We start from the raw sequence: 26,213 nt of genomic DNA, 5'->3' as shown, positions 1-26,213 counted from the left end.
CTTTAGTTATGGGTAGGAAACGCAAAATACCAAAAAAAATTAGTTGTACCTACTAAACCAGTGGTTGAAGAACCACCCAAAATCTATCATACTGCTGAAGCTTTTTACTTGGATCATCTTTGATCCCTATGTGCTCGTGCTGAAACCCCAACTAGCTTATTTGAGGGCAAATCCTTAGATGAGCATGCTTGTTATGTGCGACACCGCTTATCTCAAAAGGGAAACTTTTACTGGATCAAATTCATCCTAATGAACAAGTTGGTTGAATGGTACGGTTTATTTTCATCCCACCACTTTCAACCGTTTTTTTCGCTGGTTTTTTTCATCTCCGCTACCCCCGCAAGCGCACCCAAAAAAAACCTCACGATTCCCGTCCCTACGAGACATTGAATTCCCTCCAGTACGTACGACATCCTTCGCCGCCGCCCTGTCTGTGATTCGTAGAGAAGCCGCCGTCCGAGACGCCGCCGCCGCGCCTCCAGGGCGGGGCGGTTTGATCCCCTGCCGTCGCCGACGTACTGGATCGACGCCGTCGTCGCCGTCCGAGGGCAGTGCACTTTCAAATATCAGGTATGCTGCCTAGATCTCATCTGCGCTTTCAATATCAGGTATGCTGCCTTAGATCTCATCCGGGGCCAACACGTATGTTTATCTTGGGTAATCATTCTGTACAAACTTGATTCATCGTGGTCATGACCTGGACGTAATAAACTTTATTCGATCAAAACGGCTCCTGATGGATTACATCTCAGGATGCCATAAACTTTAGCCTGTCACGAGGTTGGTCGCCTTGGACATCCGGATATTGAGAGATAAGCAGACATGCAGTATCTAATAAAACACTTTTTGTATGTGGGCATTGCCAGTTCCCAGTTGATAGTTTGGTCCACTTCCCCAACTGAAGACTTCCGTTCCAACTAAAATGGAAAAAGGTAAGGAGGATTTGTAAGTGCATCGTAAATAATTATAGACAAATTAACTGTCTCCCAAAACAGAAGAGAGGCATGCTACCTGAATTGGGAGAATCCACATTAGCCTGTGGTACAGGGCCAGAGAGAAGATCAATAGGTATACGACCCTTGGTGTCCTCCAAATTTAGCCTGGCTACGACCTCGTTAATGCTGGTGCAAATTGGCCATGAGGTACAGTGGAGCAAATTGGTGACCCATCTTCTCAGCCGCCATGGAGGAAGCCAAAGGAACCACCAGATATGGGGAAGCGGTGCTGGGGTAGATCTCTTGTGCTGCAAAAGGACAGGAATAGTAATTCAGGTTACCCAGAAAATCAGGAAACTGAATGTATACTTCAAGAGGAAAATCAGTTGTTCTTATTATACTTCAAGAGGAAAATCTGGGTACCCAGAAAACTGAATGCAAACAGGTAAGTAATTCATGCAAGTACCTAAGCAAAATCAGGTGTGAAAAATCAAGTTTGCTTAGTATACTTCCATAGGAGACTCAGTCTACCCAGAAAACTGAATGCAAACAGGTAAGTTATATGAAGTCTATATGAAGTACTGAAATTTCACATGAAGTGTATATGAAGTACTGAATGCAAACAGGTAAGTTATATGAAGTCTATATGAAGTAACTAAGCAAAATCCCTACTGAAAATGGTGACAACCAAAATCTATATATGAAGTACAATACACACATCAAGTGTTTGTGCTCTTCAGCAACTGTTGGCAATCTGTACTTACCTGTTTGCAATATCATAGATAAGAAAGTCCATTCATAAAAATCAGATCACAAACCATTAGCCATCTTGAAGTACTTTGGCACGATCTGATGAATCTCTATTTTTTTGCTGTCAGTTCATAGGTACATGAGGAATCCACAAAGCAAAGCAGCGGAACAAATGACTTTGTCAGATGTACCTCCAGGTATAACTTTGTTTATAAAACTTGCTATACATGTCAAGCACTATCCCGCGCTGCTTTGCTGATGAGTAATGAAGTTGTTGCAGATCAGATGGAGGGGACAAATGGTCATGAGATTTACCCAAGTAGTCCAGGTATGAGTTTGTGCGGATATAGTAATCATAAGTTTATGCTTTTAATGTGATCAATTCTACCCATGGTTGTACGAACATCCTTCAAAACAGAGGATACTTGAACAGACCAAACTACTGGTTCTTCCCCAGCCCACTGATGGTGATAGCACAAATGTTCAACGACCTTCCCATCTGATTTCAGGTGAGTATTAAACATAAAATGCTTAATTGACGCTCTTCAGTTAGCAGTACACAGACTTGTTCTATCCAATAACTGTTATTTTTACATCAAGCAGACAGCCCCACAAAATGGGAAGAACCTTCGTTTGTGCCTCCCAGTTGTCTCACACAAGTTTGTGCCACAGATGTAGCACAAACTTCAAATGGTATTAACTGACGGCGGCATTTCTACGTAAACCGTATATCATGCCCACAGGGGTATTAACCCAGCTTATGGCTTTTGTGTTGTTCCAGAGCTCTAGATGCATCTCATATAGATGGAGGAAGACATGTGGGGATTAATGCGTTAATGCGTGATGCCTTACAAGTTTGACCCGTGTCTGATGCAACATCCGATTACATGACTACGGCATCTGGAGTGAATGTCGCCAAACAAACTACGCAAGGTAACTTGTCTGACGAAAAAAAGGGAGCAGATAAATGCCAGGAGACGAGCTGCTTATCGGAAGAAAAAGAGAATGATGCGGTCAAACTCCATGGTGACATTCAAACTTCCCTTACAATGTCAGGTATGAATGTTTGTTTTTTAATCAGTACAGATGAACAATTAATACATCATGCTTTTTTGGTTCGACAAGTCTCACATGTTGCTCCTTCAATGACAATTAACTAGCTAGCATGCAACATAATAACAATGAAAAGAGGGAGATAATAAACACGCAGAGGTGGGCAGCTTATCGGAAGAAAGATGATGAGGTTACCGTTGATCTTGAAGCAGTTGTGCAAAATGTTCTTCGGGCCCTCCGAAGTTCACACCTCTGGAAGGGTATGCGCCAGCTAAGGTCGTCACGAACATGAGGGCTCATAATGACACCTGGTTTGCGGATTACTTGCTAAGAGTAGGCAATGGCACCGAGGAAGTTGATGATCAAGGAAACATACGACTCCCTGAAGATATTTGTGTGCCGTCTACAGGCGAGGGTGACGACCTAGAGAAGCTGATTGACCATGTGTTTCCGAGACTAGATGACAACATGTCCGATCCGAATTACATGACTTCACGTGCAATCCTCTCCACCACGAATGACAACGTCGACAAGATAAACATACGCATGGTAGAGCATTTTCGGGGAGAAGAAGTAATCTACCATAGCTTTGACAGTGCAGAAGACGCCCCGTATGGCTACTACGCTCCTGAGTTCCTAAATGGATTGACTCCCAACGGTCTGCTTCCGCATGCACTCAAACTGAAGCTCAACTGCCCTGTCATACTTCTGAGGAATATTGATCCAGCTAATGGTCTGTGTAACGGGACAAGGCTTGTGGTGCGAGGTTTCGAGAGGAACGCCATCGACGCAGAAATCATGATCGGATAACCCGCAGGTAGGAGGGTATTCCTTCCTCGAATACCAAGGCTCAAGGACAGACGATTCCGATTGTTGGCATGTACCTACCTAATCCGGTGTTCTCTCATGGTCAACTCTATGTCGCATTGTCTCGAGCCACCGCAAAGAGAAATATAAAGATCCTCATTAAGAAGGAGAAGGAGAATGCCAAGAAGCAAAGCGGTAAATCTAAGAAGCGAAAAGACCTGCCTGAAAATCGTCTATAAGGAAGTCCTTACAGGCTGAACTCCGCTCTTAAATATGTGAGAGGATTTACTCTTATGCTACAGGTAATTTGGTGCTCTTTGGTGTCTTTGTACATATCTCTATCTTTTGATGTTGGCAATTGAACTTTATTATGTAAATAATATAAGGCAAGTATTAATAATATTGCCTCGGATTTGTGACTTTGCAAGTTGCTAAATTTTGTTGTATGTGACATTATTTATTGTTTTGCTGGTTTGCGTATGTATATTATTCTTTTGTTGTTTTGTAATCAATCATCTACTACATCTAAACCAGGCTTTGTTTTCCTGCACAAATATTGCACATTGCCTTGATCACTCCATTCTTGTAAAACTAGACTCCATTGGAGTGTTCTACATTAGAGAAATATTTATGATGTGGCCCCAAATCAGGCACAGTCAATGTTATTTATTTTTGTTTACTATGTCATTTTTTTGACCGATGAGTATCTTTGGTATTAGAACTCCAGTTACACCAATTGGTTATTTGCATCTCAAGTTAATTAGTCGCTGTTGATCAAAATGAAATGTGGCCATTGGTTCTTCGATAATTGATGGTACAGATGGTCAAAGCAACAATGATATACCTCACTGGATTAATGGTATAGAAGTAGCTTATTTATGTTTGTTCCTTTTCTTTTACTCCTGGGCCATGAACAGATGAGGGCATGAACAGAAGTGCTAGGTGCATATAAATTCAGAGGACACTTTGCTCAAGTTATATGCACGGTGCACCAGCAAAGTGCTTCTACAAGTACTCCTAGCAGTTCAGAACTGCAAATACTCCTACTGCAAACAAAATTCAGTAAATTTCAGTGCATCTACTGCAAACTAAATTCAGTGCATCAACTCCATGTACTCCTAGAGTACTCTTTCTTTGAAATTTAGTGCATCTACTGGAAACAAAATTCAGTAAATTTCTAGCAACTACTCCTACTACACACAAAAAATGAGTGAATTAAGCATGCAGACATACCTGATGCTCCAGGGGCATAAAACGATAATCTTCAGAGCTGTTGCAGTTGGATCAGAATCCAATTCTCAGTGGCAATGCCATATTTAATCATAAAATCCTTAAGAAGAAGGCGCAAGAACTTCAAATGTTCCTTTTTACGCAATTCGATTTGATGCAAGGAATGAGCTTCCTTAACAATAATCGTTAACCTGGATAAAGAGGAGCATTTGCTTTAGGTGAAAAAAATAAAAATAAAGGTTAAAAATTTCTAGAAGGTGGTACAGCGCTGAATATAACAAAATGAGGTTCTCAATTGTCAACTTACAGTACGGTATGTCTATGGAAATAAAGTACACAATAAGTCAGGAAATCTTAGCATCGCATAACCAAAGGAGATTTATTAATGCTTGCTATAGAAGATGAGAACAGTAGGAAAAAAGATAAAGTACTAACATTGACAAGGGAGAACATCAACTTGTGAGAAATAAGGAAGGACAAGAGGTAAGCTCACCGTCTCGAGCTTGCAAGTAATGTCATGTTGATGTAACAATATCGTTGAATCTTTAGTAGGATCTGATATTCTTTTAGGCGATAAAGTACGCATGGGCTTCTTCTGAGTGTCTCATCTCACAATCCGGAACGTCAACATGCAGACATGTTATTCCCTGAAAAATCAAATCGTGATCAATATATTGTTCACCCTGACAAGCAACAAGAAAGTTTATAAAGTTATACTAACCAGGTTCTTTTCAATTATTACTTTACATTTAGTACACCCTACAACTAATTTCTTCTCATAACCACACAAGTCAATGAGCCTCTTGGCCAGGTGATCGTCAATAGAATTATTAGCGAAGTCAACTGGGGAGGGCACCGTCTCATTTCATAGGAATTCTTTCAGACTCTAAATAAACACAGAAGATAATTAAGAAGCTTGTCAAATACAGTATAAAGCAAGTGTCTAAATCATGAAAGGAGGCAGGATCGTTGATTAAAAAATGGGAGCGTTACAAACAAGCGGTGGCAAGCATTACCAAAAGTCCTGTAGAAAAAGCAGAGTAATCGATTAGATGATCTTGAGTTTTTCATTGATGACAGCCAAATCTTAAGGAGCATCAGCAAGGAAAAAATAAGAACCTTTGCTGGATCATTGAGGTAGTCCCCATCAAAAGAGAAAATTGCAATGCCAACGGGTGCTTCATATAGCAGTATAATAGTCATGTCTCCTGTCGGGAAACCAAGTAAAGTACACACGGGATTCATCTGACTCCAAATTATGATCTCACAATCCGGAACATCAACATAAAGACAGGTTATTCCCTGAAAAAGCAGGTGGTGGTCAGTACTGTTCACCCAGACAGAAGCAACAAGAAAGCTTACAAAGTATACTAACCAGGTTCATTTCAATTATTCTTTTATATTCAGCACTTCCCACAACTAATTAGTTCTCAGAACCACATAGTTCGGTGAGCCTCTTGGCTAGGTGATCATCAATAACGTTATTAACTATGTCAATGGGACAGGGCACTGTCATTTTGTATGAGTTCTTTCAAACTCTAGGAAATAAACATAGAAGGGATTTAAAAATCTTGTCAGATACAATACAAGTGTCTAAATCACGAAAGAAGCAGGGTATTTGACAAAGCAGTGCGTCAATCATAAAGTATAGTGTTTCTTAAGCCTTTGTATGTATGTTTCTCTCAGTAATGCTCTCGAATGTTCATGCATAGAGCTAGATGTCTGGATTCTTCCATTCTTGGTAGGATTACCATGTCAGAGCTCATTCATCCCTAGCTAGGAAGATCTAACCACTCAGTGAAAAATCTGATTTTTGGGTCGGCCCTAGCTAAGCTGCTGCAAGCAATTTTGGGTCGGCCCTAAGTAACTGAACGATTACAGAAATCTGAATTCGACATGAGCTCCACAGAATGAAGTAGTTCTTATTATCTGTTCTATGTCATTGGTAGGTATCCACGCTAGCTACAGCCTCCACTTTTCTGAAAAACTGCTACACGCGCAAGACAAAAAGAAAATCCACAGATTGCCCAACCACAACAAGGAACAAAACATCTTCCCCTCGAGAGGAAAAGGCAGGGGGGCAAAGGTAGGCAGAGCATCGAGACGAATCGATTCATCCAGCCGACGAGCTAGCGAGCCAGCCAATCCATTCGGAACAGAGCCCGCACGCACCCGCAGAGGAAGCGCGGAGTGAGGGAGGGAGGGAGGGAGGTGGTAGCAGGAAGGGGGAGGCGCACCCGCACTTGTCGCAGAGCACGGCGAAACCGCCAGATCGCAGCGGCCAGTCCTTCCTCCACTCGCACACCCCCGCCGCCGTCGGAGCGGGCGCGCCGCACACCGCCTTCATGCACCTCGCCGCCGCCGCCGTGAGAAATGAGGGAGCCGGTTGTGCGTGCACCTGATCGACGTCGGATGAGTGGAGGGGAAGGGATGAGATGGGGCGGCGGTGGGAGATGAAGTCGCCGCCTGTGGGGGGAGAGCGGAGGGAGTGGAGTGGGTGAGATCTGTGCGGGAATGGAGAGACTGGTGCTGGTTGGGTTTTTTTTTTGAGTAATACTACTGCTTTTTCTTTATAACTTGGAGTAATACTGATGGGTTGGGTGCTGGTTAGCCGATTTGGGCCTTTGACGTTTGCTTTTCGGAGGAAAGATACACTCAAGTATATACATTGGATCATATGAATAAATGTTGTTTATACTTATTACATATATTCAGAGTATCACAAAAAAACAAAATTTTGAGAAAAGAAACCGAATATACTTGGTTTATGTTGGATTGCTTGCATGTTTTTAAGTTTTGTATGACAATTTTCCTTAGCCTATATAAAAGAATTAAAAATTCTCAAAAAAATATAAATAGATTAAAATGATTTAAGAAATTTCAGATGACATATTTTTTATATATGAACATTATAGTTGGTTGTTTGCTCCGAAAGAAATGCAACATCTTTTTTGTAATAATATGAAAAACGGTTTTTCTTTTTTACAAAATAGAACAGCTGTGTTTGTTTCACTCTTAATTTTATTATACTCCCTCCGTCCGAAAATGCTTGTCCTAGAAATGATTGTATCTAGACTTATTTTAGTTATAGATACATCCATTTTATCCATTTCTAGGACAAGTATTTCCGAACGGAGGGAGTATATTATATATGTTTATATGATGCAGTAGCAAATATCATTTATATTTCATCATAGATAAAAAGTGATGGGTTCCGACATACACATTGATGTAACGATGACAGACCGGACTGAAACACGACGAGAAGAGGTATATAGCTAATCAATCTTTGTTTGTGTCTTATACATGATAATACAAAATGTTTATTTTTTACATATTATTATTTTTCAGAATATAGGAGACATAGATATGGATTTTGGAGATGCACAAAAAGAATGCATCAACAAGGGTTCCGAACCGGCGACGCTGAAAGGGGCCGAAAATTCACCGAGTTTTTCACAACATAATGATGTGGAGACGGTGATATCTCATAAAAAACCAAAAAAGGATGCCAATTTACATGTTATCGCACAAGGTATTCTTTTCAATGTTATTATCAATCTTTCCTTCGTCATATTGCTCTTTGTATTCAACCAATTTGTCTCATTTTTATATTAATTTGGCTCATTTTTGTATCATGTCGATAGACTATGTTTGTACCCCTAGGGATATTACAATCATCAAATCAATCATGTCTACCCCCAAGAAAACCATGTTCGTGGACGTTGAAGATGTCGTAGTATCAACGATGATTTGGAATGCCTTATGAAGGTGATATATCCTTACACGATGGTGTAAGACCAATTGCATAAACTATGTAATTAATAATATAAATGATACTCCCTCCGTTCCAAAATATAGTGTGTCCTAGGTTCCCGCATTTCAACTATGACCATAAATTTAAACAACAAGACCGACTGCGGCGGGACCAAAAGTTATACCAGTGAATTTGTATTCAAAAGAAGTTTTCAATTATATAATTTTTTTCTCCCACTACAATCGGTCTCATTGGTTAAATTTATGGTCAAAGTTGAACCTTGGAATACGCGGGTGCACTATATTTTGGAACGGAGGGAGTATATAATATAGTAGAACATAGATATAATCTAAACGTGGAATTATAGTTGATAAATGCTTACATATATTGCATGCTGGCTCACAACCATCTACGACACATGGCGTGTGAAAAGGTACATATTCTTAGCACGTTCGTTTCTGGCCAGATGAAAGAAGACGGAGAAAAAGACATAGACCCATCAAAATATTGTCACTTCTTACAACATGTTAATACTTATCTACAACAAGATATACTTAGTATCGCCTCATTATCCATGCATATCATGATGTATTTTTTTAATTAATCCATGTGTATAATGATTTATTATTTTTTATATTTAATTGTGACTACGACTTAATGATATTTACACCAGCTATTCATTCCAATTAACATGCCTCCGACTTATTGGTATCTGGTAGTCATTAATGCCAAGAAAACGTGAGATTCAAGTATTGGACTCACTTGGTTCTCGGATCGAACGGAGTGACCTTACTACTACGGTAACTACTATTATTTTTTGGTCCTCTTAACATATGTTTTGTTCGCCTTAACCCCTACTATTTTCCATATATAAATTAGTTATGAGGACTTGAAAAGCGTCTGAAACTTGGAGAACAGAGTCCGGAGTTTAACAGAGATCATAAGTGGCTCGATCTCAATGTTACAAAATGGAATGTCGTAGAATAGTTTCATGAGGCAATACAAACGGATCGGTAAGCACTTGTCACAAATTGAAAAATATTGTGTTTGATACACATGAACACAAAAAATATCATACAATAAAAAATATTGATAGTAAAATGTCGTAGTGTATCTATTAGTTGATGAAGCAGTTTTTATTATACTTGCTCAAACATTGTGCAAATAAAGGTAAAGACAACTTGCCTGATATTGTGAGACAATTTCTTAAGTGCATCAAGGAGATCTCAATACTTTGTAATAGATTTTTAGTTGGATCATCACTTTATATGCATACATTGTTAATGTGCTATTTTGTTATCACTTTACATTACAAAGTTAAGTGGACTTCAATTATTATGCAATTGTGACTGTGATATATTGTCTCTATCTGTTACCATTTCAGAAGCCTGTGGCAACGCACGGGCATTCTACTAGTTATCTTTAGTAGTATGGATGTTTGCTAGAGTTCCAATCATAAGTGCATATGATCCAAGAAGAGAAGGTATGTTAGCTTATGCATCTCCCTCATATAAAATGGAATAGTGATTACTGGTCTAGTTATGGATTGCCCAGGAACAAATAACTTTATTGTGACAAAAAGATATTTACTAAAAATAATTTAGTTGCTTCTTTATCTAAACAGCCCCTACTTTTTTTACGTGCTCTTTATTATCTTGCAAACCTATCCAACAACACCTACAAAGTACTTCTAGTTTCATACTTGTTCTAGGTAAAGCGAATGTTAAGCGTGCGTAGAGTTGTATCGGTGGTCGATAGAACTTGAGGGAATGTTTGTTCTACCTTTATCTTCTTGTTTGGTTCGACACTCTTACTTATCGAAGGAGGCTACAACTGATCCCCTATACTTTTGGGTTATCAAGACCTTTTTCTGGCGCCGTTGCCGGGAGCAATAGCGTGGGGTGAATATTCTCGTGTGCGCTTGTTTGCTTTATCACTAAGTAGATTTTATTTGTTGTTCTATGTTGTTTTCAATCTTTAATTATGGGTAGGAAACGCAAAATACCAAAAAAAATAGTTGTACCTACTAAACCAGTGGTTGAAGAACCACCCAAAATCTATCATACTGGTGAAGCTTTTTACTTGGATCATCTTTGATCCCTATGTGCTCGTGCTGAAACCCCAACTAGCTTATTTGAGGGCAAATCTTTAGATGAGCATGCTTGTTATGTGCGACACCGCTTATCTCAAAAGGGAAACTTTTACTGGATCAAATTCATCATTTGCAATGCTATGCTTGGAATTTATGTGAAATATATGATTTTACTTGTTGTTCTGAAGACCCTAAGAAACAGAGTCCCTACCAATGTGAGTTTAGTGATAATGGAATCGTATCTTCGTATGCTAAGGTTGTTTATAATTACTATGACGTTCAACAAATTGAAGAATTTGTTGCTTTTAAGGGTGCTTATGAAATTTCTTCTTTGATTGGAAGTATGATGCTACTCTTTACAAATCTGAAAAAAATTCCATGCTTAAATATTGTTATGATAATTATGCTTCTAATGCCTATGTTAAACCATATATTGAGGACTCCTTCATTGTCCAAGAAGAGACTAACATTTTGCAGGAGCCTATGGAAGAAGAAATTGATGGAACTGTGAGCTCCTTGGATGAAAGAGATGATGAGGAGAGCGAAGAACAAAAGGAGGAAGTGCGGATTAGCTACCCGTGCCCACCTTGTGATGAGAGTAACCCTCCAAATCATACATTGTTTAATGTTTCTTCATTCTTACGAAAGGATGAATGCTATGATCCCGTTAATTCATTTGAAATATCCCTTTTTGATGAACTTGATAATTGCTATGCTTGTGGACAAGATGCCAATACGAATTATGCTTATGGAGATGAACTTGCTATAGTTCCTTATGTTAGGAATGAAATTGTTGCTATTGCACCCACACATGATAGTCCTATTATCTTTTTGAATTCTCCAAACTACACTATATCAAAGAAGTTTGTTCTTATTAAGGATTATATTGATGGGTTGCCGTTTACCGTTGCACATGATAATTTTGATGAATGTAATATGCATGTGCTTGCTGCTCCTACTTGCAATTATTATGAGAGAGGAACTGCATCTCCGCCTCTTTTTGTTTCCAATATGATAAAATTGCAAGAAATTGTTTATACTATGCATTGGCCTTTACTTTGTGTGCATGAATTGTTCTTTTATGACATGCCGATGCATAGGAAGAGAGTTAGACTTCATCATTACATGATATATGTTACTTTTTGCTCACTACTAAATTACAAATCATTGTTAATTAAAATTGGCTTTGATATACATTGGGATCCGGGTGGATCCATTACTTGAGCACTATATGCCTAGCTTAATGGATTTAAAGAAAGCGCTGCCAAGGAGACAACCCAGAAGTTTTAGAGAGTCATTTATTTCTGTTGAGTGCTTTTATAAAGTTTAAAAACAAAAAAATAAAGTGGGTAACCTAAAACTTTTCAAAAGGAAAAGTGGAAGTGAGAGAGGCGAGCATTGTTAAAGTGGGAGCATGCCTTGAACTTTGTTCATGCCCATGGAAACTTTGTGAATCTTAATTACAGAAACTTTTCAACAAAAATAATTATCCCCTTGTATAAATCCATTGTATTATAAAAATAATGTGCCAAGATTTGCCTTTAGGATGATTAGATTGCTTGTTTGGTTTGTGCGGTGCAAAAACAGAAACTTTTAGCTGTAGTGCATGATTTTACATTTTTTACTGGAAAGTCAAACGGTTCTAAAATTTTTTGAATAGTACTTCTATACAATTTTTTTTAATTTTGTCCTAATTTTTTAGAATATTTGGAGTTACAGAAGTATGGTAGATGTTTAGATTGCTACAGACTGTCTTGTTTAAGACAGATTCTGTTTTTGATGCATTGTTTTGCTCATTTTGATGAAACTATCGATTTTATCGATGGTATAAGCCATAGAGAAGTTATAATAAAGTAGCTACAATGCAAAAACAAAATATGAATGAGTATGCAATAGTACTTAAAGTGGTGATTTGCTTTATTATACTAACAGATCTTACGAGGGTTTTGTTAAGTTTTGTGTGATTGAAGTTTTCAAGGTTTGGGTGAGATCATGATGGATGAAGGAATAATAAGTGGCAAGAGCCTAAGCTTGGGGATTCCCGAGGCAACCCAAGGTAATATTCAAGGACTCCCAATAAACTAAGCTTGGGGATGCCCCGGAAGGCATCCCCTCTTTCTTCTAACAATCATCGGTAATTTTACTTGGAGCTATTTTTATTCGTCACATGATATGCGTAAATCTTGGAGCATTGTGTGCCTTTTATTTTTATTTTAGTAATGCACTATGCTGGTATGAGATAGTCCTTGGTTGATTTTTAGAATGCTTCATGCACTTCACTTATATCTTTTGAGTATGGCTTTAAAGAATGCTTCATGTGCTTCACTTATATCATTTAAAGTTTGGATTGCCTATTTCTTTACACATAGAAAACCGCCATTTGTAGAATGCTCTTTTGCTTCACTTATATTTGTTAGAGCATGGGCATATCTTTTGTAGAAAGAATTAAACTCTCTTGCTTCACTTATATCTATTTAGAGATATGACAGGAATTGGTCATTCACATGGTTAGTCATAAAATCCTACATAAAACTTGTAGATCACCCAATATGATATGTTTGATTCCTTGCAATAGTTTTTCACTATAAAGATGGTGATATTGGATTCATGCTAGTGAGTAGTTGTGAATTTGAGAAATACTTGTGTTGAGTTTTGTGATTCCCGTAGCATGCACATATGGTGAACCATTATGTATCGAAGTTGGAGCATGAGGCATTTTTTGATTGTCATCCTTTGTGTGGAGGTTGGGATCGCGCGATGGTTAACTCCTACCAATCCTTCCCCTAGGAGCATGGGCGTAGTGCTTGGTTTCGATGACTAATAGACTTTTGCAATAAGTATGTGAGTTCTTTATGGCTAATGTTGAGTCCATGGATTATACGCACTCTCACCCTTCCGCCATTGCTAGCCTCTCTTGTGACGCACAACTTTCATTGATACCATACACCCACCATATACCTTCCTGAAAACAGCCACCATACCTACCGAGCCATTCCGAGATATATTGCCATGCAACTTCCATCATCTTCATATACATGACTTGAGCATTCATTGACATATTGCTTTGCACGATCGTAAGATAGCTAGCAAGATATTTTCATGGCTTGTCCATTTTTTGATATCTTTGCTATGCTAGATCACTACACATCCTGGTACACTGCTAGAGGCATTCATATAGAGCCATATTGTTCTAGATATCAAGTTGTAATTTTTGAGTTGTAAGTAAACAAAAGTGTGATGATCATTATTATTAGAGCATTGCCACATGTGAGGAAATAAAAATAAAAGAGGCCAAACAAGCCCAAATAAAAAAGAGGCCAAAGAAGCCCACCAAAAACAAAAAACAAACAAAACAAACAAAAAATATGAGAACAAAAGAGAGAAGGGGCAATGCTACTATCCTTTTACCACACTTATGCTTCAAAGTAGCACCATGTTCTTCATAGAGAGAGTCTCATATGTTGTCACTTTCATATACTAGTGGGAATTTTTAATTGTAGAACTTGGCTTGTATATTCCAATTATGGGCTTCCTCAAATGCCCGAGGTCTTCATGAGCAAGCAAGTTGGATGCACACCCATTTATTTTTTAGTTTGAGATTTCATACACTTATAACTCTAGTGCATCTGTTGCATGGCAATCCCTACTCACTCACATTGATATCTATTGATGGGCATCTCCATAGCCTGCTAGTTGATGTGAGATTATCTCTTTCTTTTTTGTCTTCTCCACAACCACCATATCCTATTCCCCATGGCTCACGCTCATGTATTGCGCGAAAGTTGAAAAAGTTTGAGAATACTCAAGTATGAAACAACTGCTTGGCTGAAACCGGGGTTGTACATGATTTGAATATTTTGTGTGATGAAGATGGAGCATAGCCAGACTATATGATTTTGTAGGGATAACTTTCTTTGGTCATGTTATTTTGGAAAGACATGATTGCATTATTAGTATGCTTGAAGTATTATTGTCTTAATGTCAAATGATAGACTATTGCTTTGAATCACTCGTGTCTTAATATTCATGCCATGATTAGATTATATGATCAAGATTATGATAGGTAGCATTCCACATCAAAAATTCTCTTTTTTTATCATTTACCTACTCGAGGACGAGCAGGAATTAAGCTTTGGGATGCTGATACATCTCCGTCGCATCTATAATTTTTGATTGTTCCATGCCAATATTCTACAACTTTTACATACTTTTAGCAAGTTTTTATACTATTTTTGGGACTAACATATTGATCCAGTGCCCAGTGTCAATTCCTATTTGTTGCATGTTTTTTTTCCGCAAAAAATCCATGTCAAATGGAGTCCAAACGTGATAAAAACTTACGGAGATCTTTTTGGAATATATGTGATTTTTGGGAAAAAGAATCAACACGAGATGATGCCCGAGGAGTCCACGAGATAGGGGGCATGCCCCAGGGGGTAGGATGCGCCCCTGACCCTCATGGACACTCCATAAGGAGGTTGGGGCCCTTCTTTTGCCGCAAGAAAGCTAATATCTGGATAAAAATCATGTTAAAATTTCAGCCCAATCGAAGTTACGGATCTCCTGGAATTTAAGAAACGATGAAAGGCCAGAATCTGGGAGCGCAGAAATAGAAGGAAACAGAGAGAGAGAGAGAGAGAGAGAGAGAGAGAGAGAGAGAGAGATCCAATCTCGGAGGGGCTCTCGCCCCTCCGCCGCCATGGAAGCCAAGGACCAGAGGGGAAACCCTTCTCCCATCTAGGGGGAAGGTCGAGGAAGAAGACAAAGAAGGGGGGCTCTCTCCCCCTCTCTCCAGGTGGCGCCAGAATGCTGCCGGGGCCATCACCGTGTCGACGATCTACACCAACAAATTCACCACCGTCATCACCAACTCTCTCTCCCCCTCTATGTAGCGGTGTAACACCCCTTCTCCCTGTTGTAATCTCTACTTAAACATGGTGCTCAACGCTATATATTATTTCCCAATGATGTATGGCTATCCTATGATGTTTGAGTAGATTCAATTTGTCCTATGGGTTGATTGATGATCGTGATTGGTTTGAGTTGCGTGTTTTATTATTGGTGATGTCCTATGGGGATCTCCGTGCCGTGCAAGCATGAGGGATCCTCAATGTAGGTGATGGAGTCCTGGATTAGGGGGTATCCGGACAGCCGGACTGTGTACAACGTCTGGACTATTGAAGCGTGAAGATACAAGACTCAAGACTGCGTCCCATGTCCGGATGGGACTCTCCTTTGCATGGAAGGCAAGCTTGGCGATCCGCATATTATATTTCATTCCTTCTAACCGACTCCATGTAAACCCTAGCCCTCTCCGGTGTCTACATAAACCGGAGAGGTTGGTCCTTTGAAGGCCGATCACAATTACAAGCATACCATCATAGGCTAGCTCTTAGGGTTTAGCCTCTACGATCTCGTGGTAGATCTACTCTTGTACTACCCATATCATCAATATTAGTCAAGCAGGAATTAGGGTTTTACCTCCATCGAGGGGGCCCGAACCTGGGTAAACATCTGTGTCCCTTGCTTCCTGTTACCATCAGCCTCGACGCACAGATCGGGACCCCCTACCCGAGATCCGCCGGTTTTGACACCGACATTGGTGCTTTCATTGAGAGTTCCTCTGTGTCGTCGCTGTCAGGCTTGATGGCTCCTTCAATCATCATCAACGATGCTGTCCAGGGCAAGACTTTCCTCCCTGGACAGATCTTCGTGTTCGGCGGCTTCGCACTATGAGCCAATTCGCTTGGCCACCTCGATCAGATCGATAGCTATGCCCCCGGCCACCAGGTCAGGTTCAGAAACTTGAACCACACAGTGGATAATCGCGGGGACTTGATCTTCGACGGATTCAGGCCAGCGCCAGAAGCGTCGAACTGTCACGATGAGCACGGCTTAGACCTGTTGTCAGAAGTTGCTCGAGATATCACCCCGGCGGAAGCCTCGGATCTAAATCCGAGGCAGGTTGTGTTGCCTAAGGACGGAGGGCTGGACCCCGTCCCGCAGGCCATACCCCCGTTGGCGATGGAGCCGAACACAGGTCTCACCTTTGAGGGAGCCTGTGACCCCGGACCCCCGGATTCACATCCGGATGTAGGTTCCAGTCCGTGCGTCCCCGAGCCCGCCGATCCTGGTTGGCCTCCGGTGTGGAGTTCACCGCGGCGGACATCTTTCAGCATTCGCCCTTTGGCGACATACTAAACTCATTTAAAATTCTCTCTTTGACAGAGAATTCCGAGCCGAACTATGTCCGGCTCGAGTGTGAAGCAGGCGACGAAGAAATTCGTTACGCACCCACCACCCACTTGATAGCCACGGTTGATGATTTAACCGACGTGCTTGACTTCGACTCCGAGGGCATCGATGGTATGGACGACGATGCAGGAGAAGACTCAGAATCTATGGGGTACCGGATTCCCGCCTCGTCACACGACATATACATGGTGGATACGCCCAAGGAAGGCTATGGTGACAATCCGAAAGATAACACCCCTGGGCAAAAACCAAAATGACAGCACAGACGCCGTTCCAAATCCGGCAACAGTAAGAATATCAGCAAGAGCGCCAGAAGAATGGATACTCCGGTCAACCCCGAAGGCAACAACGACCAAACGGAACTAGCGATGGAGCAGGACAAACCAGGTCACGCCGAGCATAGTTCGGAGCAGACGCCCGAAGACAATGATCCAGAGGAACGAGTTCATCAAACCGGCCCAGGACAAGAAGACAGTCCGGACGATGACGCATTCGTCATTCCGGAAGAACGCGTGGAACAAGAGAACCTCCACAGAAAGCTTATGGCCACAGCGAGAAGTCTGAAGAGGCAGAAGCAATGGCTTAAAGCCGCACAGGAAACGCTCAATCGCAGATGCAACAAAGTACTGGACACTGAATAAAGATATGGCGACGATCGCCACACAAAGAGCTACCCAAAATGTAAGCTACTGCCAGAATTCGATGATGAGGCCATTCCACCAAATTGTAACACGACCAGGAGATCAGACGTACCACTTCACAACCGCAATAAACCAACTACTGAAGATGCCCACGATCTACAAGAACACCTGGATAAGAAAGCTGGCGCAGCTAGGTCCATCTACGGATCTAAAGGACACACCCCGGTGGGGGACTGTGGTCGTCAAAAAAATTATGACAACCAAACACCAGTTCGGAATAAACAGGACCACAACAACAGCCGACAGCATGCCACAGCGCGTCCAGATACAGAGGGGCTGCTCACCCCCTGTGCTTTACTGATGAAGTACTAGACCATGAATTCCTGCAGGGCTTTAAACATGTGAACATAGAGGCATATGACGGAACTACAGACCCAGGGGTCTGGATCGAGGACTTTATCCTGCACATACACATGGCTCGTGGGGATGACCTCCACACCATCAAATACCTTCCCCTCAAACTGAAGGGACTAGCTTGGCACTGGTTGAAAAGCCTCCCCGAAAATTCAATTGGGAGCTGGGAGGAACAAGAGGACGCTTTCAGGGCCAATTTTCAAGGGACTTATGTCCGACCTCCGGATGCTGATGATTTAAGTCACATAATCCAACAACCCGGAGAGTCCGCCCGCAAGCTTTGGAATAGATTCCTCACTAAGAAGAATCAAACTGTTGATTGTCCGGATGCCGAAGCCCTAGCGGCATTCAAACATAGCATCCGTGATGAGTGGCTCGCCAGACACCTCGGCCAAGAAAAGCCTAGGACAATGGCAGCCCTAACAAGCCTTATGACCCACTTTTGCGCAGGTGAAGATAGTTGGCTAGCCCGTAAAGGCACCAGCGACCCCAGCACGTCCGAAATAAGGGATGGCAATGGGAAGCCACGGCGTAATAATAACAAACGCCAAGACAAGGAAGAGAGCCCGGACAACACAACGGTTAATGCCGGATTCAGGGGCTCCCGACCTAACCAGCAAAATAAGCAACCTAAAGGCAGTAAAGAGGGACCATCCGGTCTGAACAGAGTTCTGGACAGACTATGCCAAATTCATGGCACCCCCGACAAACCTGCGAACCATACGCACAGAGAGTGCTGGGTCTTCAAGCAGGCCGGCAAACTAAACGCTGAACACAAGGGAAGGGAAACACCAAGTGAAGACGAGGATGAACCTCGCCAGCCGAACACTAGGGGCCAAAAAAATCCCGCCAGAGGTTAAAATAGTGAACACGATCCACGCGACTCGCACATCCTTGGGAAGGCACGAACGTGCCCATAAAGACGCGCGTGGTATAGAGCCCATCGTACCCACACCTAACTACTGGATGTCTTGTTCGATCACTTTCGATCGCCTAGACGGCCGAACTAGTATTCGGCGCGAAGGATCAAATGCCTTGGTGCTTGACCCAATAATCGACGGATACCATCTCACTCATGTCCTCATGGATGGTGGCAGCAGTCTCAATTTAATATATGAGGACACTGTCCGCAGGATGGGGATAGACTCATCCAGAATCAGCAAGATTAACACCACCTTTGAAGGGGTGATACCAGGCGTTGAAGCCTACAGCAGGGGCTCCGTCATACTGGAGGTAACATTTGGCTCTCCAGGCAACTCCAGAAGCGAAGAACTAGTCTTCATCATCGCACCCTTCCAAAGTAGCTATCAAGCATTGCTTGGAAGAACGGCCTTCGCCCGCTTCAACGCATTGCCGCACTATGGCTACCTTACACTTAAGATGCCCGGTCCATGCGGCGTAATCACCGTTAGTGGAATAACAGAGCGCTCTTCACGCGTAGAGGAATACGCGACGGCCCTAGCGGCCGGACTATAAGCGGCCTCTAACAAAAATATGACGGGTTGTTAAGACCACGGACACGGTTAGACGAGTCCGGCAGCCCATATCAAACTAGGGCACTGTATATGTAATCCTCTAGTGGACACCAGGGGCTAATAATAAAGCCCCACACTTGGCTCAACCTTATTGGCAGGCCAGCATCTTACATTTTTTACTATCCATCGCATACTTACGTTGCACTCTCCTACAAGTTTCCCTTTTCTGCAGACAACGTTCGTGCGATACCATTCCAGGATGCGGCACAATAGAGACAAAGGCGCAGACGTGTAGCAGGGCCCCGTTCAACAGGTTTCTTTTTAGATTAAGCCCATGTGTAAACCTTTTCTATTGCCTCTTGTTGTTTAACCATCCCATGGGTTCCATACCCACAGAGGATACTACCGTTTTTGGCATTTCGCCATGACAGATTAACGCATGTACCTGGAAATACAGGGTTTATAATGAATGGGCATTCTTGAGCCCATCATCTGTTATAAAGTCCGAATACCTTTGGGAGTGTTCGGCGTCACGAGTTTGGCCTTATATGCATCATCTCCTAATCATGTCTTTGGTCAAATGTTGGGTTTGCCCGGCTCTTGGGTTTGCCGCCTTATGTTCCGTTATTATTGGCTAAGGTGGCCAAAGGAGAACTACTGCGATTGTGCCCTGGTTATTCCGGATGAGCACCTCAGTAGAGAAAGCCCAAAACTGACTGTTGTGATACAGCGAGAGACTCGTCAACCACTCGACGACTCACCGGAATCTGTAGGATTCCTCCGCATTAATGAAGGGCCATTTCCTGGCCAGGTACATACGCGCCCATATTCGGATGCACGCGAAGGTACCAGGGGCTACATAGTAGCCCCAACATTAGAATCCCGTGGCTAAGCGAAAGTGTTACAGCTATATAGTCTGGTTGCCTAGTTCGACATGCGATCACCTCCTTGCCAGACAAAGATGTTGGATAAAGAGTGACTAAGCACATTTTTTTCGCGAACACCCCCGCATTGTATGCGTGGGGGCTGAAGCCAACGACTGCTAACTTTCAGATTACCCTCTATGCATGTTGAGCTCCTCATGGCATCGATCCAAGGCACGGCCCCAAGGAACTGTTGCACCAAACCAAAGTAACTGTCCGGCTTAGGCCCCTTCGGCCAAAGATGGTCTATTATAGACCACATTGCAAGACCGGACAGCCTATGAAGCTCCGCTACAGCAGCCATCTTATCACTTAACGGTAGCGGGCGAGTGGGAACATTGAACTGCAACCAGAAAAAGCTTCTCCACCTCCTTCTCACCCTGATCTTTGAAGAACTCCACAGCATCAGCCGTACTCTTCGCCAGGTCCGCGTAGGCGTCCGCCGAACTCCAGCGTCCATCCAGGGGAGCGTACTTCAGATCGAAGAACTTCGTCCGCAGCAAATAGGAGCCTCCAGCCGCGATTTTACCGGCATGTTGAAGCTCCTCCCACGCACCTCTGAGCTTGGTCCGTATTTCCTTGGTGGCATTAAGTGCCTTGCTTAGGTCAGTCGATTTATCCTCATGCTCCTTTTTCAGGAGCTCATACCGGTTAGCGGCATTTTTTAACTCCATAGCCATTTCGGCTATCTTTTCCTCGCTTCGGCGATGAGCAGCCTGTTCGGCTCTCAATTCCTCGGCCGCCTTTAGGGCAGCCGCATTGCTCACCCGAGCCGTTCCTTGGTTAGAGCAAGTTCCGCCCTTACGGCCTCCACGGCAGCAGCACCATCTGCAGTCCGAACATATTACATTACTATGTGCCACCTTAATATTTTCCTATGCAATGGAAAGACAGGACACATACCTTGTGATTTATCCAGCCGCTCATTCATCAGAGTGATATCGTCATCAACCGACCCAATTTGCCTCGTCAGTTTGGCAACTTCAATGGATGGGCCGGCGGCTGGACCCACAGGTAACTGCACATATTTACAACATAAATCATTGGTTTATGACCCTCTATTTGCTGCCTAGGGCAGTCAACCAGAGTCTTAGGGGCTACTATCTATATGGACCACACCTACCGCGTGCCTCACAGCCAAAGAAACAGTGCACTCTTCATTACGTACCTCAAAGCCTCTGAGCAGGCTTGTGAATGCTTCATTCAAACCGCTTGTAGCGGATGAAATCTTCTTGAGCACCGTGCTCATTAATGAGTGGTGCTCCTCCGAGAGCGCAGCTCGCTCCAGCAAGCCCGTCAGTATGTTCGGCCAGACATCAAACTGCGTCAGACTCCTTCCATCGCCCCTCGTTGTAGCCAAATGCTCCGGGTGCAGGGCGGCTGACAGATTGACTTCCGGCTTCGGCAGATCCGGACCCCTCCGTGACGACAACTTGGCGTCTCCTGCTTCATGAGTCGGAGAAGGGGGTGGGGTTTCGCTCTCCATCATCTCCGGAGGAAGGTCCCCTGAAGACAAACCTTGTTGAGAGGTGCTGCTGGCCGGACTGGAAAAAGTTGAACCCTGGTTATTGATCTAGGAGAAACACAGTACCTTCGGATCGTAAATTTACTTACAGCTCGGTGGAGGGCTGGCCCGTTGGAGGGCATGGTGCGGTGAGGGTGCCCGTCAAGGCAAGGCCCCCCAAGGATGTATTTTTCCCTAATTTGGGCATCTCCGCCTCCAGATCTTCAGAGGCGGCCCTCTTCTTCCCGCGCGGAGAGGAGGCCTTAGCCTTTCCTTCCCGAATATCCTCCTTGGGGAAGGTAACAATTCCCCCGATTCGGATGCGTAGCGTGTGGGGTTCAGATTCCTTGTCCCTTCCCTTCTCTTTCCCCGAGGGCATTCTGTTGAGTACCCGGTCGAGCATCTTGGCCATAGTGGGGACGGGCGAGCCTTCGGGAAGCGGTGGCGGACACCTAATTCTCTCCGCCTTGCTGAGACATTCCTGGACGCGGATGATTGTCAGAATGAACAGTCATGATGAATACAAAATAGGGCATCCGGTATCAAGGCTACTTACTTGGGTATCTAGGCGATTACAGCTTAGGCCCGCATCCTCGATGGTGTCCGGACATACTACTTTCTGTCCGAAGAATAATATGCACATCTCTTCGGGCTTCAAGCCGAAGAAGTGCTTGACAGTCCGTGGACCCTCCGAATTGAACTCCCACATCCAGAGAGGCCGGCGTTGGCACGGCAACATCCGCCGGATTAACATCACTTGCATTATGCTGACAAGGTTGATGTCCTTCTCAAGAAGCTCCCGGATGCGGTTCTGCAGTACTGGTACATCACCTGCAGGCCCCCAATTCCGTCCTATGTCTGTCCAGGACGCCAACTGTGACGGAGGGCCCAAGCAGAACTCAGGGGCGGCTACCCACTTTGTGCCCCTTGGGGCCATAGCATAAAACCACCTCCGCTGCCATACATTAGATACTTCTGGGAAAGAACCCTCCGGCCACGGGGCGTCGGCGTTCCTGCTTATTACGGCACCTCCGCACTCCACATGTCGCCCCCCGATCATCTTCGGCTTCACATTGAAGGTCTTGAGCCATAAGCCGAAGTGCGGGGTGATGTCGAGAAAAGCCTCGCACACGATAATGAATGACGAGATATGGAGGATAGCGTCTGGAGCTAGATCATGAAATCCAACCCATAATAGAACATGACCCCCCTCACGAAGGGGTTGAGGGTGAAACCCAAACCGCGGAGAAAGTGTGGGACGAAAACAACACACTCATTGGGCTCCGGCGTAGGGATGACCTGCCCTGGAGCAGGAAGCCTGTGCTGGATATCTGCGGTCAGGTATCCGACCTCCCTAAGCTTTACAATGTCCTTCTCTTCAATCGAGGAGGCCACCCACCGGCCTTGAGGGTCAGATCCGGAGATATTGGAGGATTCCGGAGGAGTGGAGCTTAGGTTTTGGGTGTTAGAACTCGAGGTGCGAGAAGGCGTGATGAAGGTGGAAAAAGAGGCGTAGGTCTCGACCCCTTTATAAAGAAGTTGAATATCAAGAGTCCCCGGTGTGACCGTTTGAGGCTTATCTAAAAACACACGGGGTTATACCAACAGCCGTCGTGGGGTCACGCACGCTCATATTGATGAAAAATCCCGTAATAAAAGGGACACAATCTCTGCCTCGACGGGACGTGCCAATAAAACTGCCTCGTAAGGCGAGTCGTTGTGGGGTAGGAAACGTCGGTTCGCATTGGACCAAGCCACGAGGCAAGGGCACGGCACATGAAGATTGCCAGCGAATCAGATCTATACCATGTGAAGATCATCTTGCAGATCCAGACACGGTCTACGTGTTCGATAACCACTTTGGAGTATTCGGAGGAGGAACCCGCCTTGCAATGCCGAAGACAAGACTATGCACCGGACTCATCATCATTGAAGCCTGGTTCAGGGGCTACTGAGGGAGTCCTGGATTAGGGGGTATCCGGACAGCCGGACTGTGTACAACGTCCGGACTATTGAAGCGTGAAGATACAAGACTCAAGACTTCGGCCCGTGTCTGGATGGGACTCTCCTTTGCATGGAAGGCAAGCTTGGCGATCCAGATATTATATTATATTCCTTCTAACCGACTCCATGTAAACCCTAGCCCTCTCTGGTGTCTATATAAACCGGAGAGGTTGGTCCTTAGAAGGCCAATCACAATTACAATCATACCATCGTAGGCTAGCTCTTAGGGTTTAGCCTCTATGATCTCATGGTAGATCTACTCTTGTACTACCCATATCATCAATATTAATCAAGCAGGAAGTAGGGTTTTACCTCCATCGATAGGGCCCGAACCTGGGTAAACATCTGTGTCCCTTGCTTCCTGTTACCCTCAGCCTCGATGCACAGATCGGGACCCCCTACTTGAGATCCGCCGGTTTTGACACCGACAGTAGGGTTTGCAATATGTTCATTATTTTCTTATGGTGGGTGGTGTGAGTGACAGAAGCATAGACCCGAGTAAGTAGGTTGTTTGCGTATGGGAATAAAGAGGACTTGATACTTTAATGCGATGATTGGGTTTTACCTTAATGATCTTTAGTAGTTACGGATGTTTGCTAGAGTTCCAATCATAAGTGCATATGATCCAAGAAGAGAAAGTATGTTAGCTTATGCCTCTCCCTCATATAAAATTGCAATAGTGATTACCGGTCTAGTTACCGATTGCCTAGGGACAAATAACTTTCTCGTGAAAAAAAGCTCTTTACTAAAACTAGTTTAGTTGCTTCTTCATCTAAACAGACCCTACTTTTTATTTACATGCTCTTTATTATCTGTCAAACATATCCAACAACACCTACAAAGTACTTCTAGCTTCATAATTGTTCTAGGTAAAGTGAACGTTAAGCGTGCGTAGAGTTGTATCGGTGGTCGATAGAACTTGAGATATTTGTTCTACCTTTAGCTTCTCGTTGGGTTCGACACTCTTACTTATCAAAAGAGGCTACAACTGATCCCCCATACTTGTGGGTTATCACATATCGAAGGGGCCTAGGATGCGTGCTAATGCAAGATGGCATGGTCCCCACAAAAAATGCAAGATGGCAAGGTTGTAGCTTATGCATCCCGACAGCTATGACCACATTAAGGAAATTATCCTACTCATGACTTGGAGCTAGCAGCTGTTGTTCATGAATTGAAAATTTGGAGGCATTATCTCATTGGCAAGCAGTGCCAAATATTCATCGACCACAAGTGTCTCAAGTACACATTCACTCAACCCGATTTGAATCTTTGACAAAGAAGATGGCTTGAGTTGGTCAAGTATTATGACCTTGGAATAAATTATCATCCAGGTAAATCTAATGTGGTTGCGGATGCTCTCAGTTGCAATCCGACCACAGTAAACGCATTAATGACATCTTTGCCTCCTGAGCTACAATAAGAAATGGCTTAGCTTAGTCTGATCATTGTTGGGGTCAAGTGCACCAATATGTTGGAAGTGATGCTCACTCTTGAGGAAGAAATTTGCAAGGCTCGGGCAGATGATCATTACTACAACACCATATCACACGAATAAAAGAAGGCAAGACTCAAGACTTCCTGATGGATGAGCAAGGTACTCTGCGGTTTCGAGGACTAATCTATGTACCCAAAGTAGAAGATCGAAGGAAGAAGATATTAAAAGAAGCATATGAGTCCTCGTACTCGATCCATCCAGGAGGTACCAAAATGTACGAAGACCTCTGGCAAATATTTTGGTGGGATGGAATGAAGAAGGATATTGCATATTTTGTCGCCTCCTGTGATATATGCAATAAGGTAAAGGCGGAACATCAGAAACCCGCCGGGCTACTTCAACCTTAGCCCGTTCCACAATGGAAATGGGACAATGTCTGCATGGACTTCATCATCGGTCTTCCCAAAAATCCTCGTGGAAACAATGTCGTATAGATCATGGTGGATATGGTGACCAAGGTGGCCCATTTCAACCCAATCCGGACCACAGACCGTGCAGATCAACTGGCTCAACTCTATGTGTCCAAAATCGTCAGTCTACATGGCGTGCCAAGAACTATCACCTCAGACCGAGGATCCCTTTTTACCTCGGCATTCTGGTCTCATCTTCACCAAGCTTTGGGGACATCGTTGAAGTATATCACAGCTTATCACCCTCAGACACACGGCCAGACGGAGCAAGTAAATAAAATACTCGAAGACATGCTTAGGGCATGTGCTATCGCTCAAGGACCCAAATGGCAAGACAGGCTGCCCTGCACCGAGTTTTCCTACAACAACAGCTATCAAACCAGTCTCAAGATGTCACCGTATGAAGGCTTTGTATGGATGCAAGTGTCGTACCCCATTAAACTGGTCCCAGACCGAAGACAGTCA

General features: G+C 43.4%; 1 protein-coding gene and 1 long non-coding RNA gene across 2 annotated transcripts in view; both read right to left on the bottom strand.

The window, feature by feature from the left end:
- Positions 1-609: 609 nt before the first annotated feature.
- LOC123112003 (uncharacterized) lies at positions 610-4,771 on the bottom strand. Its single transcript, XR_006455007.1, has 2 exons — positions 1,012-4,771; positions 610-917 (listed from the first exon to the last, which is right to left on the bottom strand). It is a non-coding gene; the product is annotated as an uncharacterized lncRNA (long non-coding RNA).
- A 724-nt stretch (positions 4,772-5,495) lies between these two features.
- LOC123114796 (uncharacterized) overlaps positions 5,496-26,213 on the bottom strand; it is a 46,293-nt gene continuing 25,575 nt past the window's right edge. The window contains exons 2-5 of the mRNA XM_044536203.1: positions 7,013-7,334; positions 5,895-6,077; positions 5,792-5,799; positions 5,496-5,661 (exon numbers count right to left, since the gene is read on the bottom strand). Coding sequence (XP_044392138.1) covers position 5,661; positions 5,792-5,799; positions 5,895-6,077; positions 7,013-7,334 — 514 coding nt within the window. The 3' untranslated portion in view covers positions 5,496-5,660. The remainder of the gene's footprint in view (positions 5,662-5,791; positions 5,800-5,894; positions 6,078-7,012; positions 7,335-26,213) is intronic.

Source organism: Triticum aestivum, chromosome 5B, assembly GCF_018294505.1.
Source record: "Triticum aestivum cultivar Chinese Spring chromosome 5B, IWGSC CS RefSeq v2.1, whole genome shotgun sequence".
In the NCBI taxonomy this organism is placed as follows: domain Eukaryota; kingdom Viridiplantae; phylum Streptophyta; class Magnoliopsida; order Poales; family Poaceae; genus Triticum; species Triticum aestivum.
This window is presented reverse-complemented; position numbering and strand designations above follow the sequence as displayed.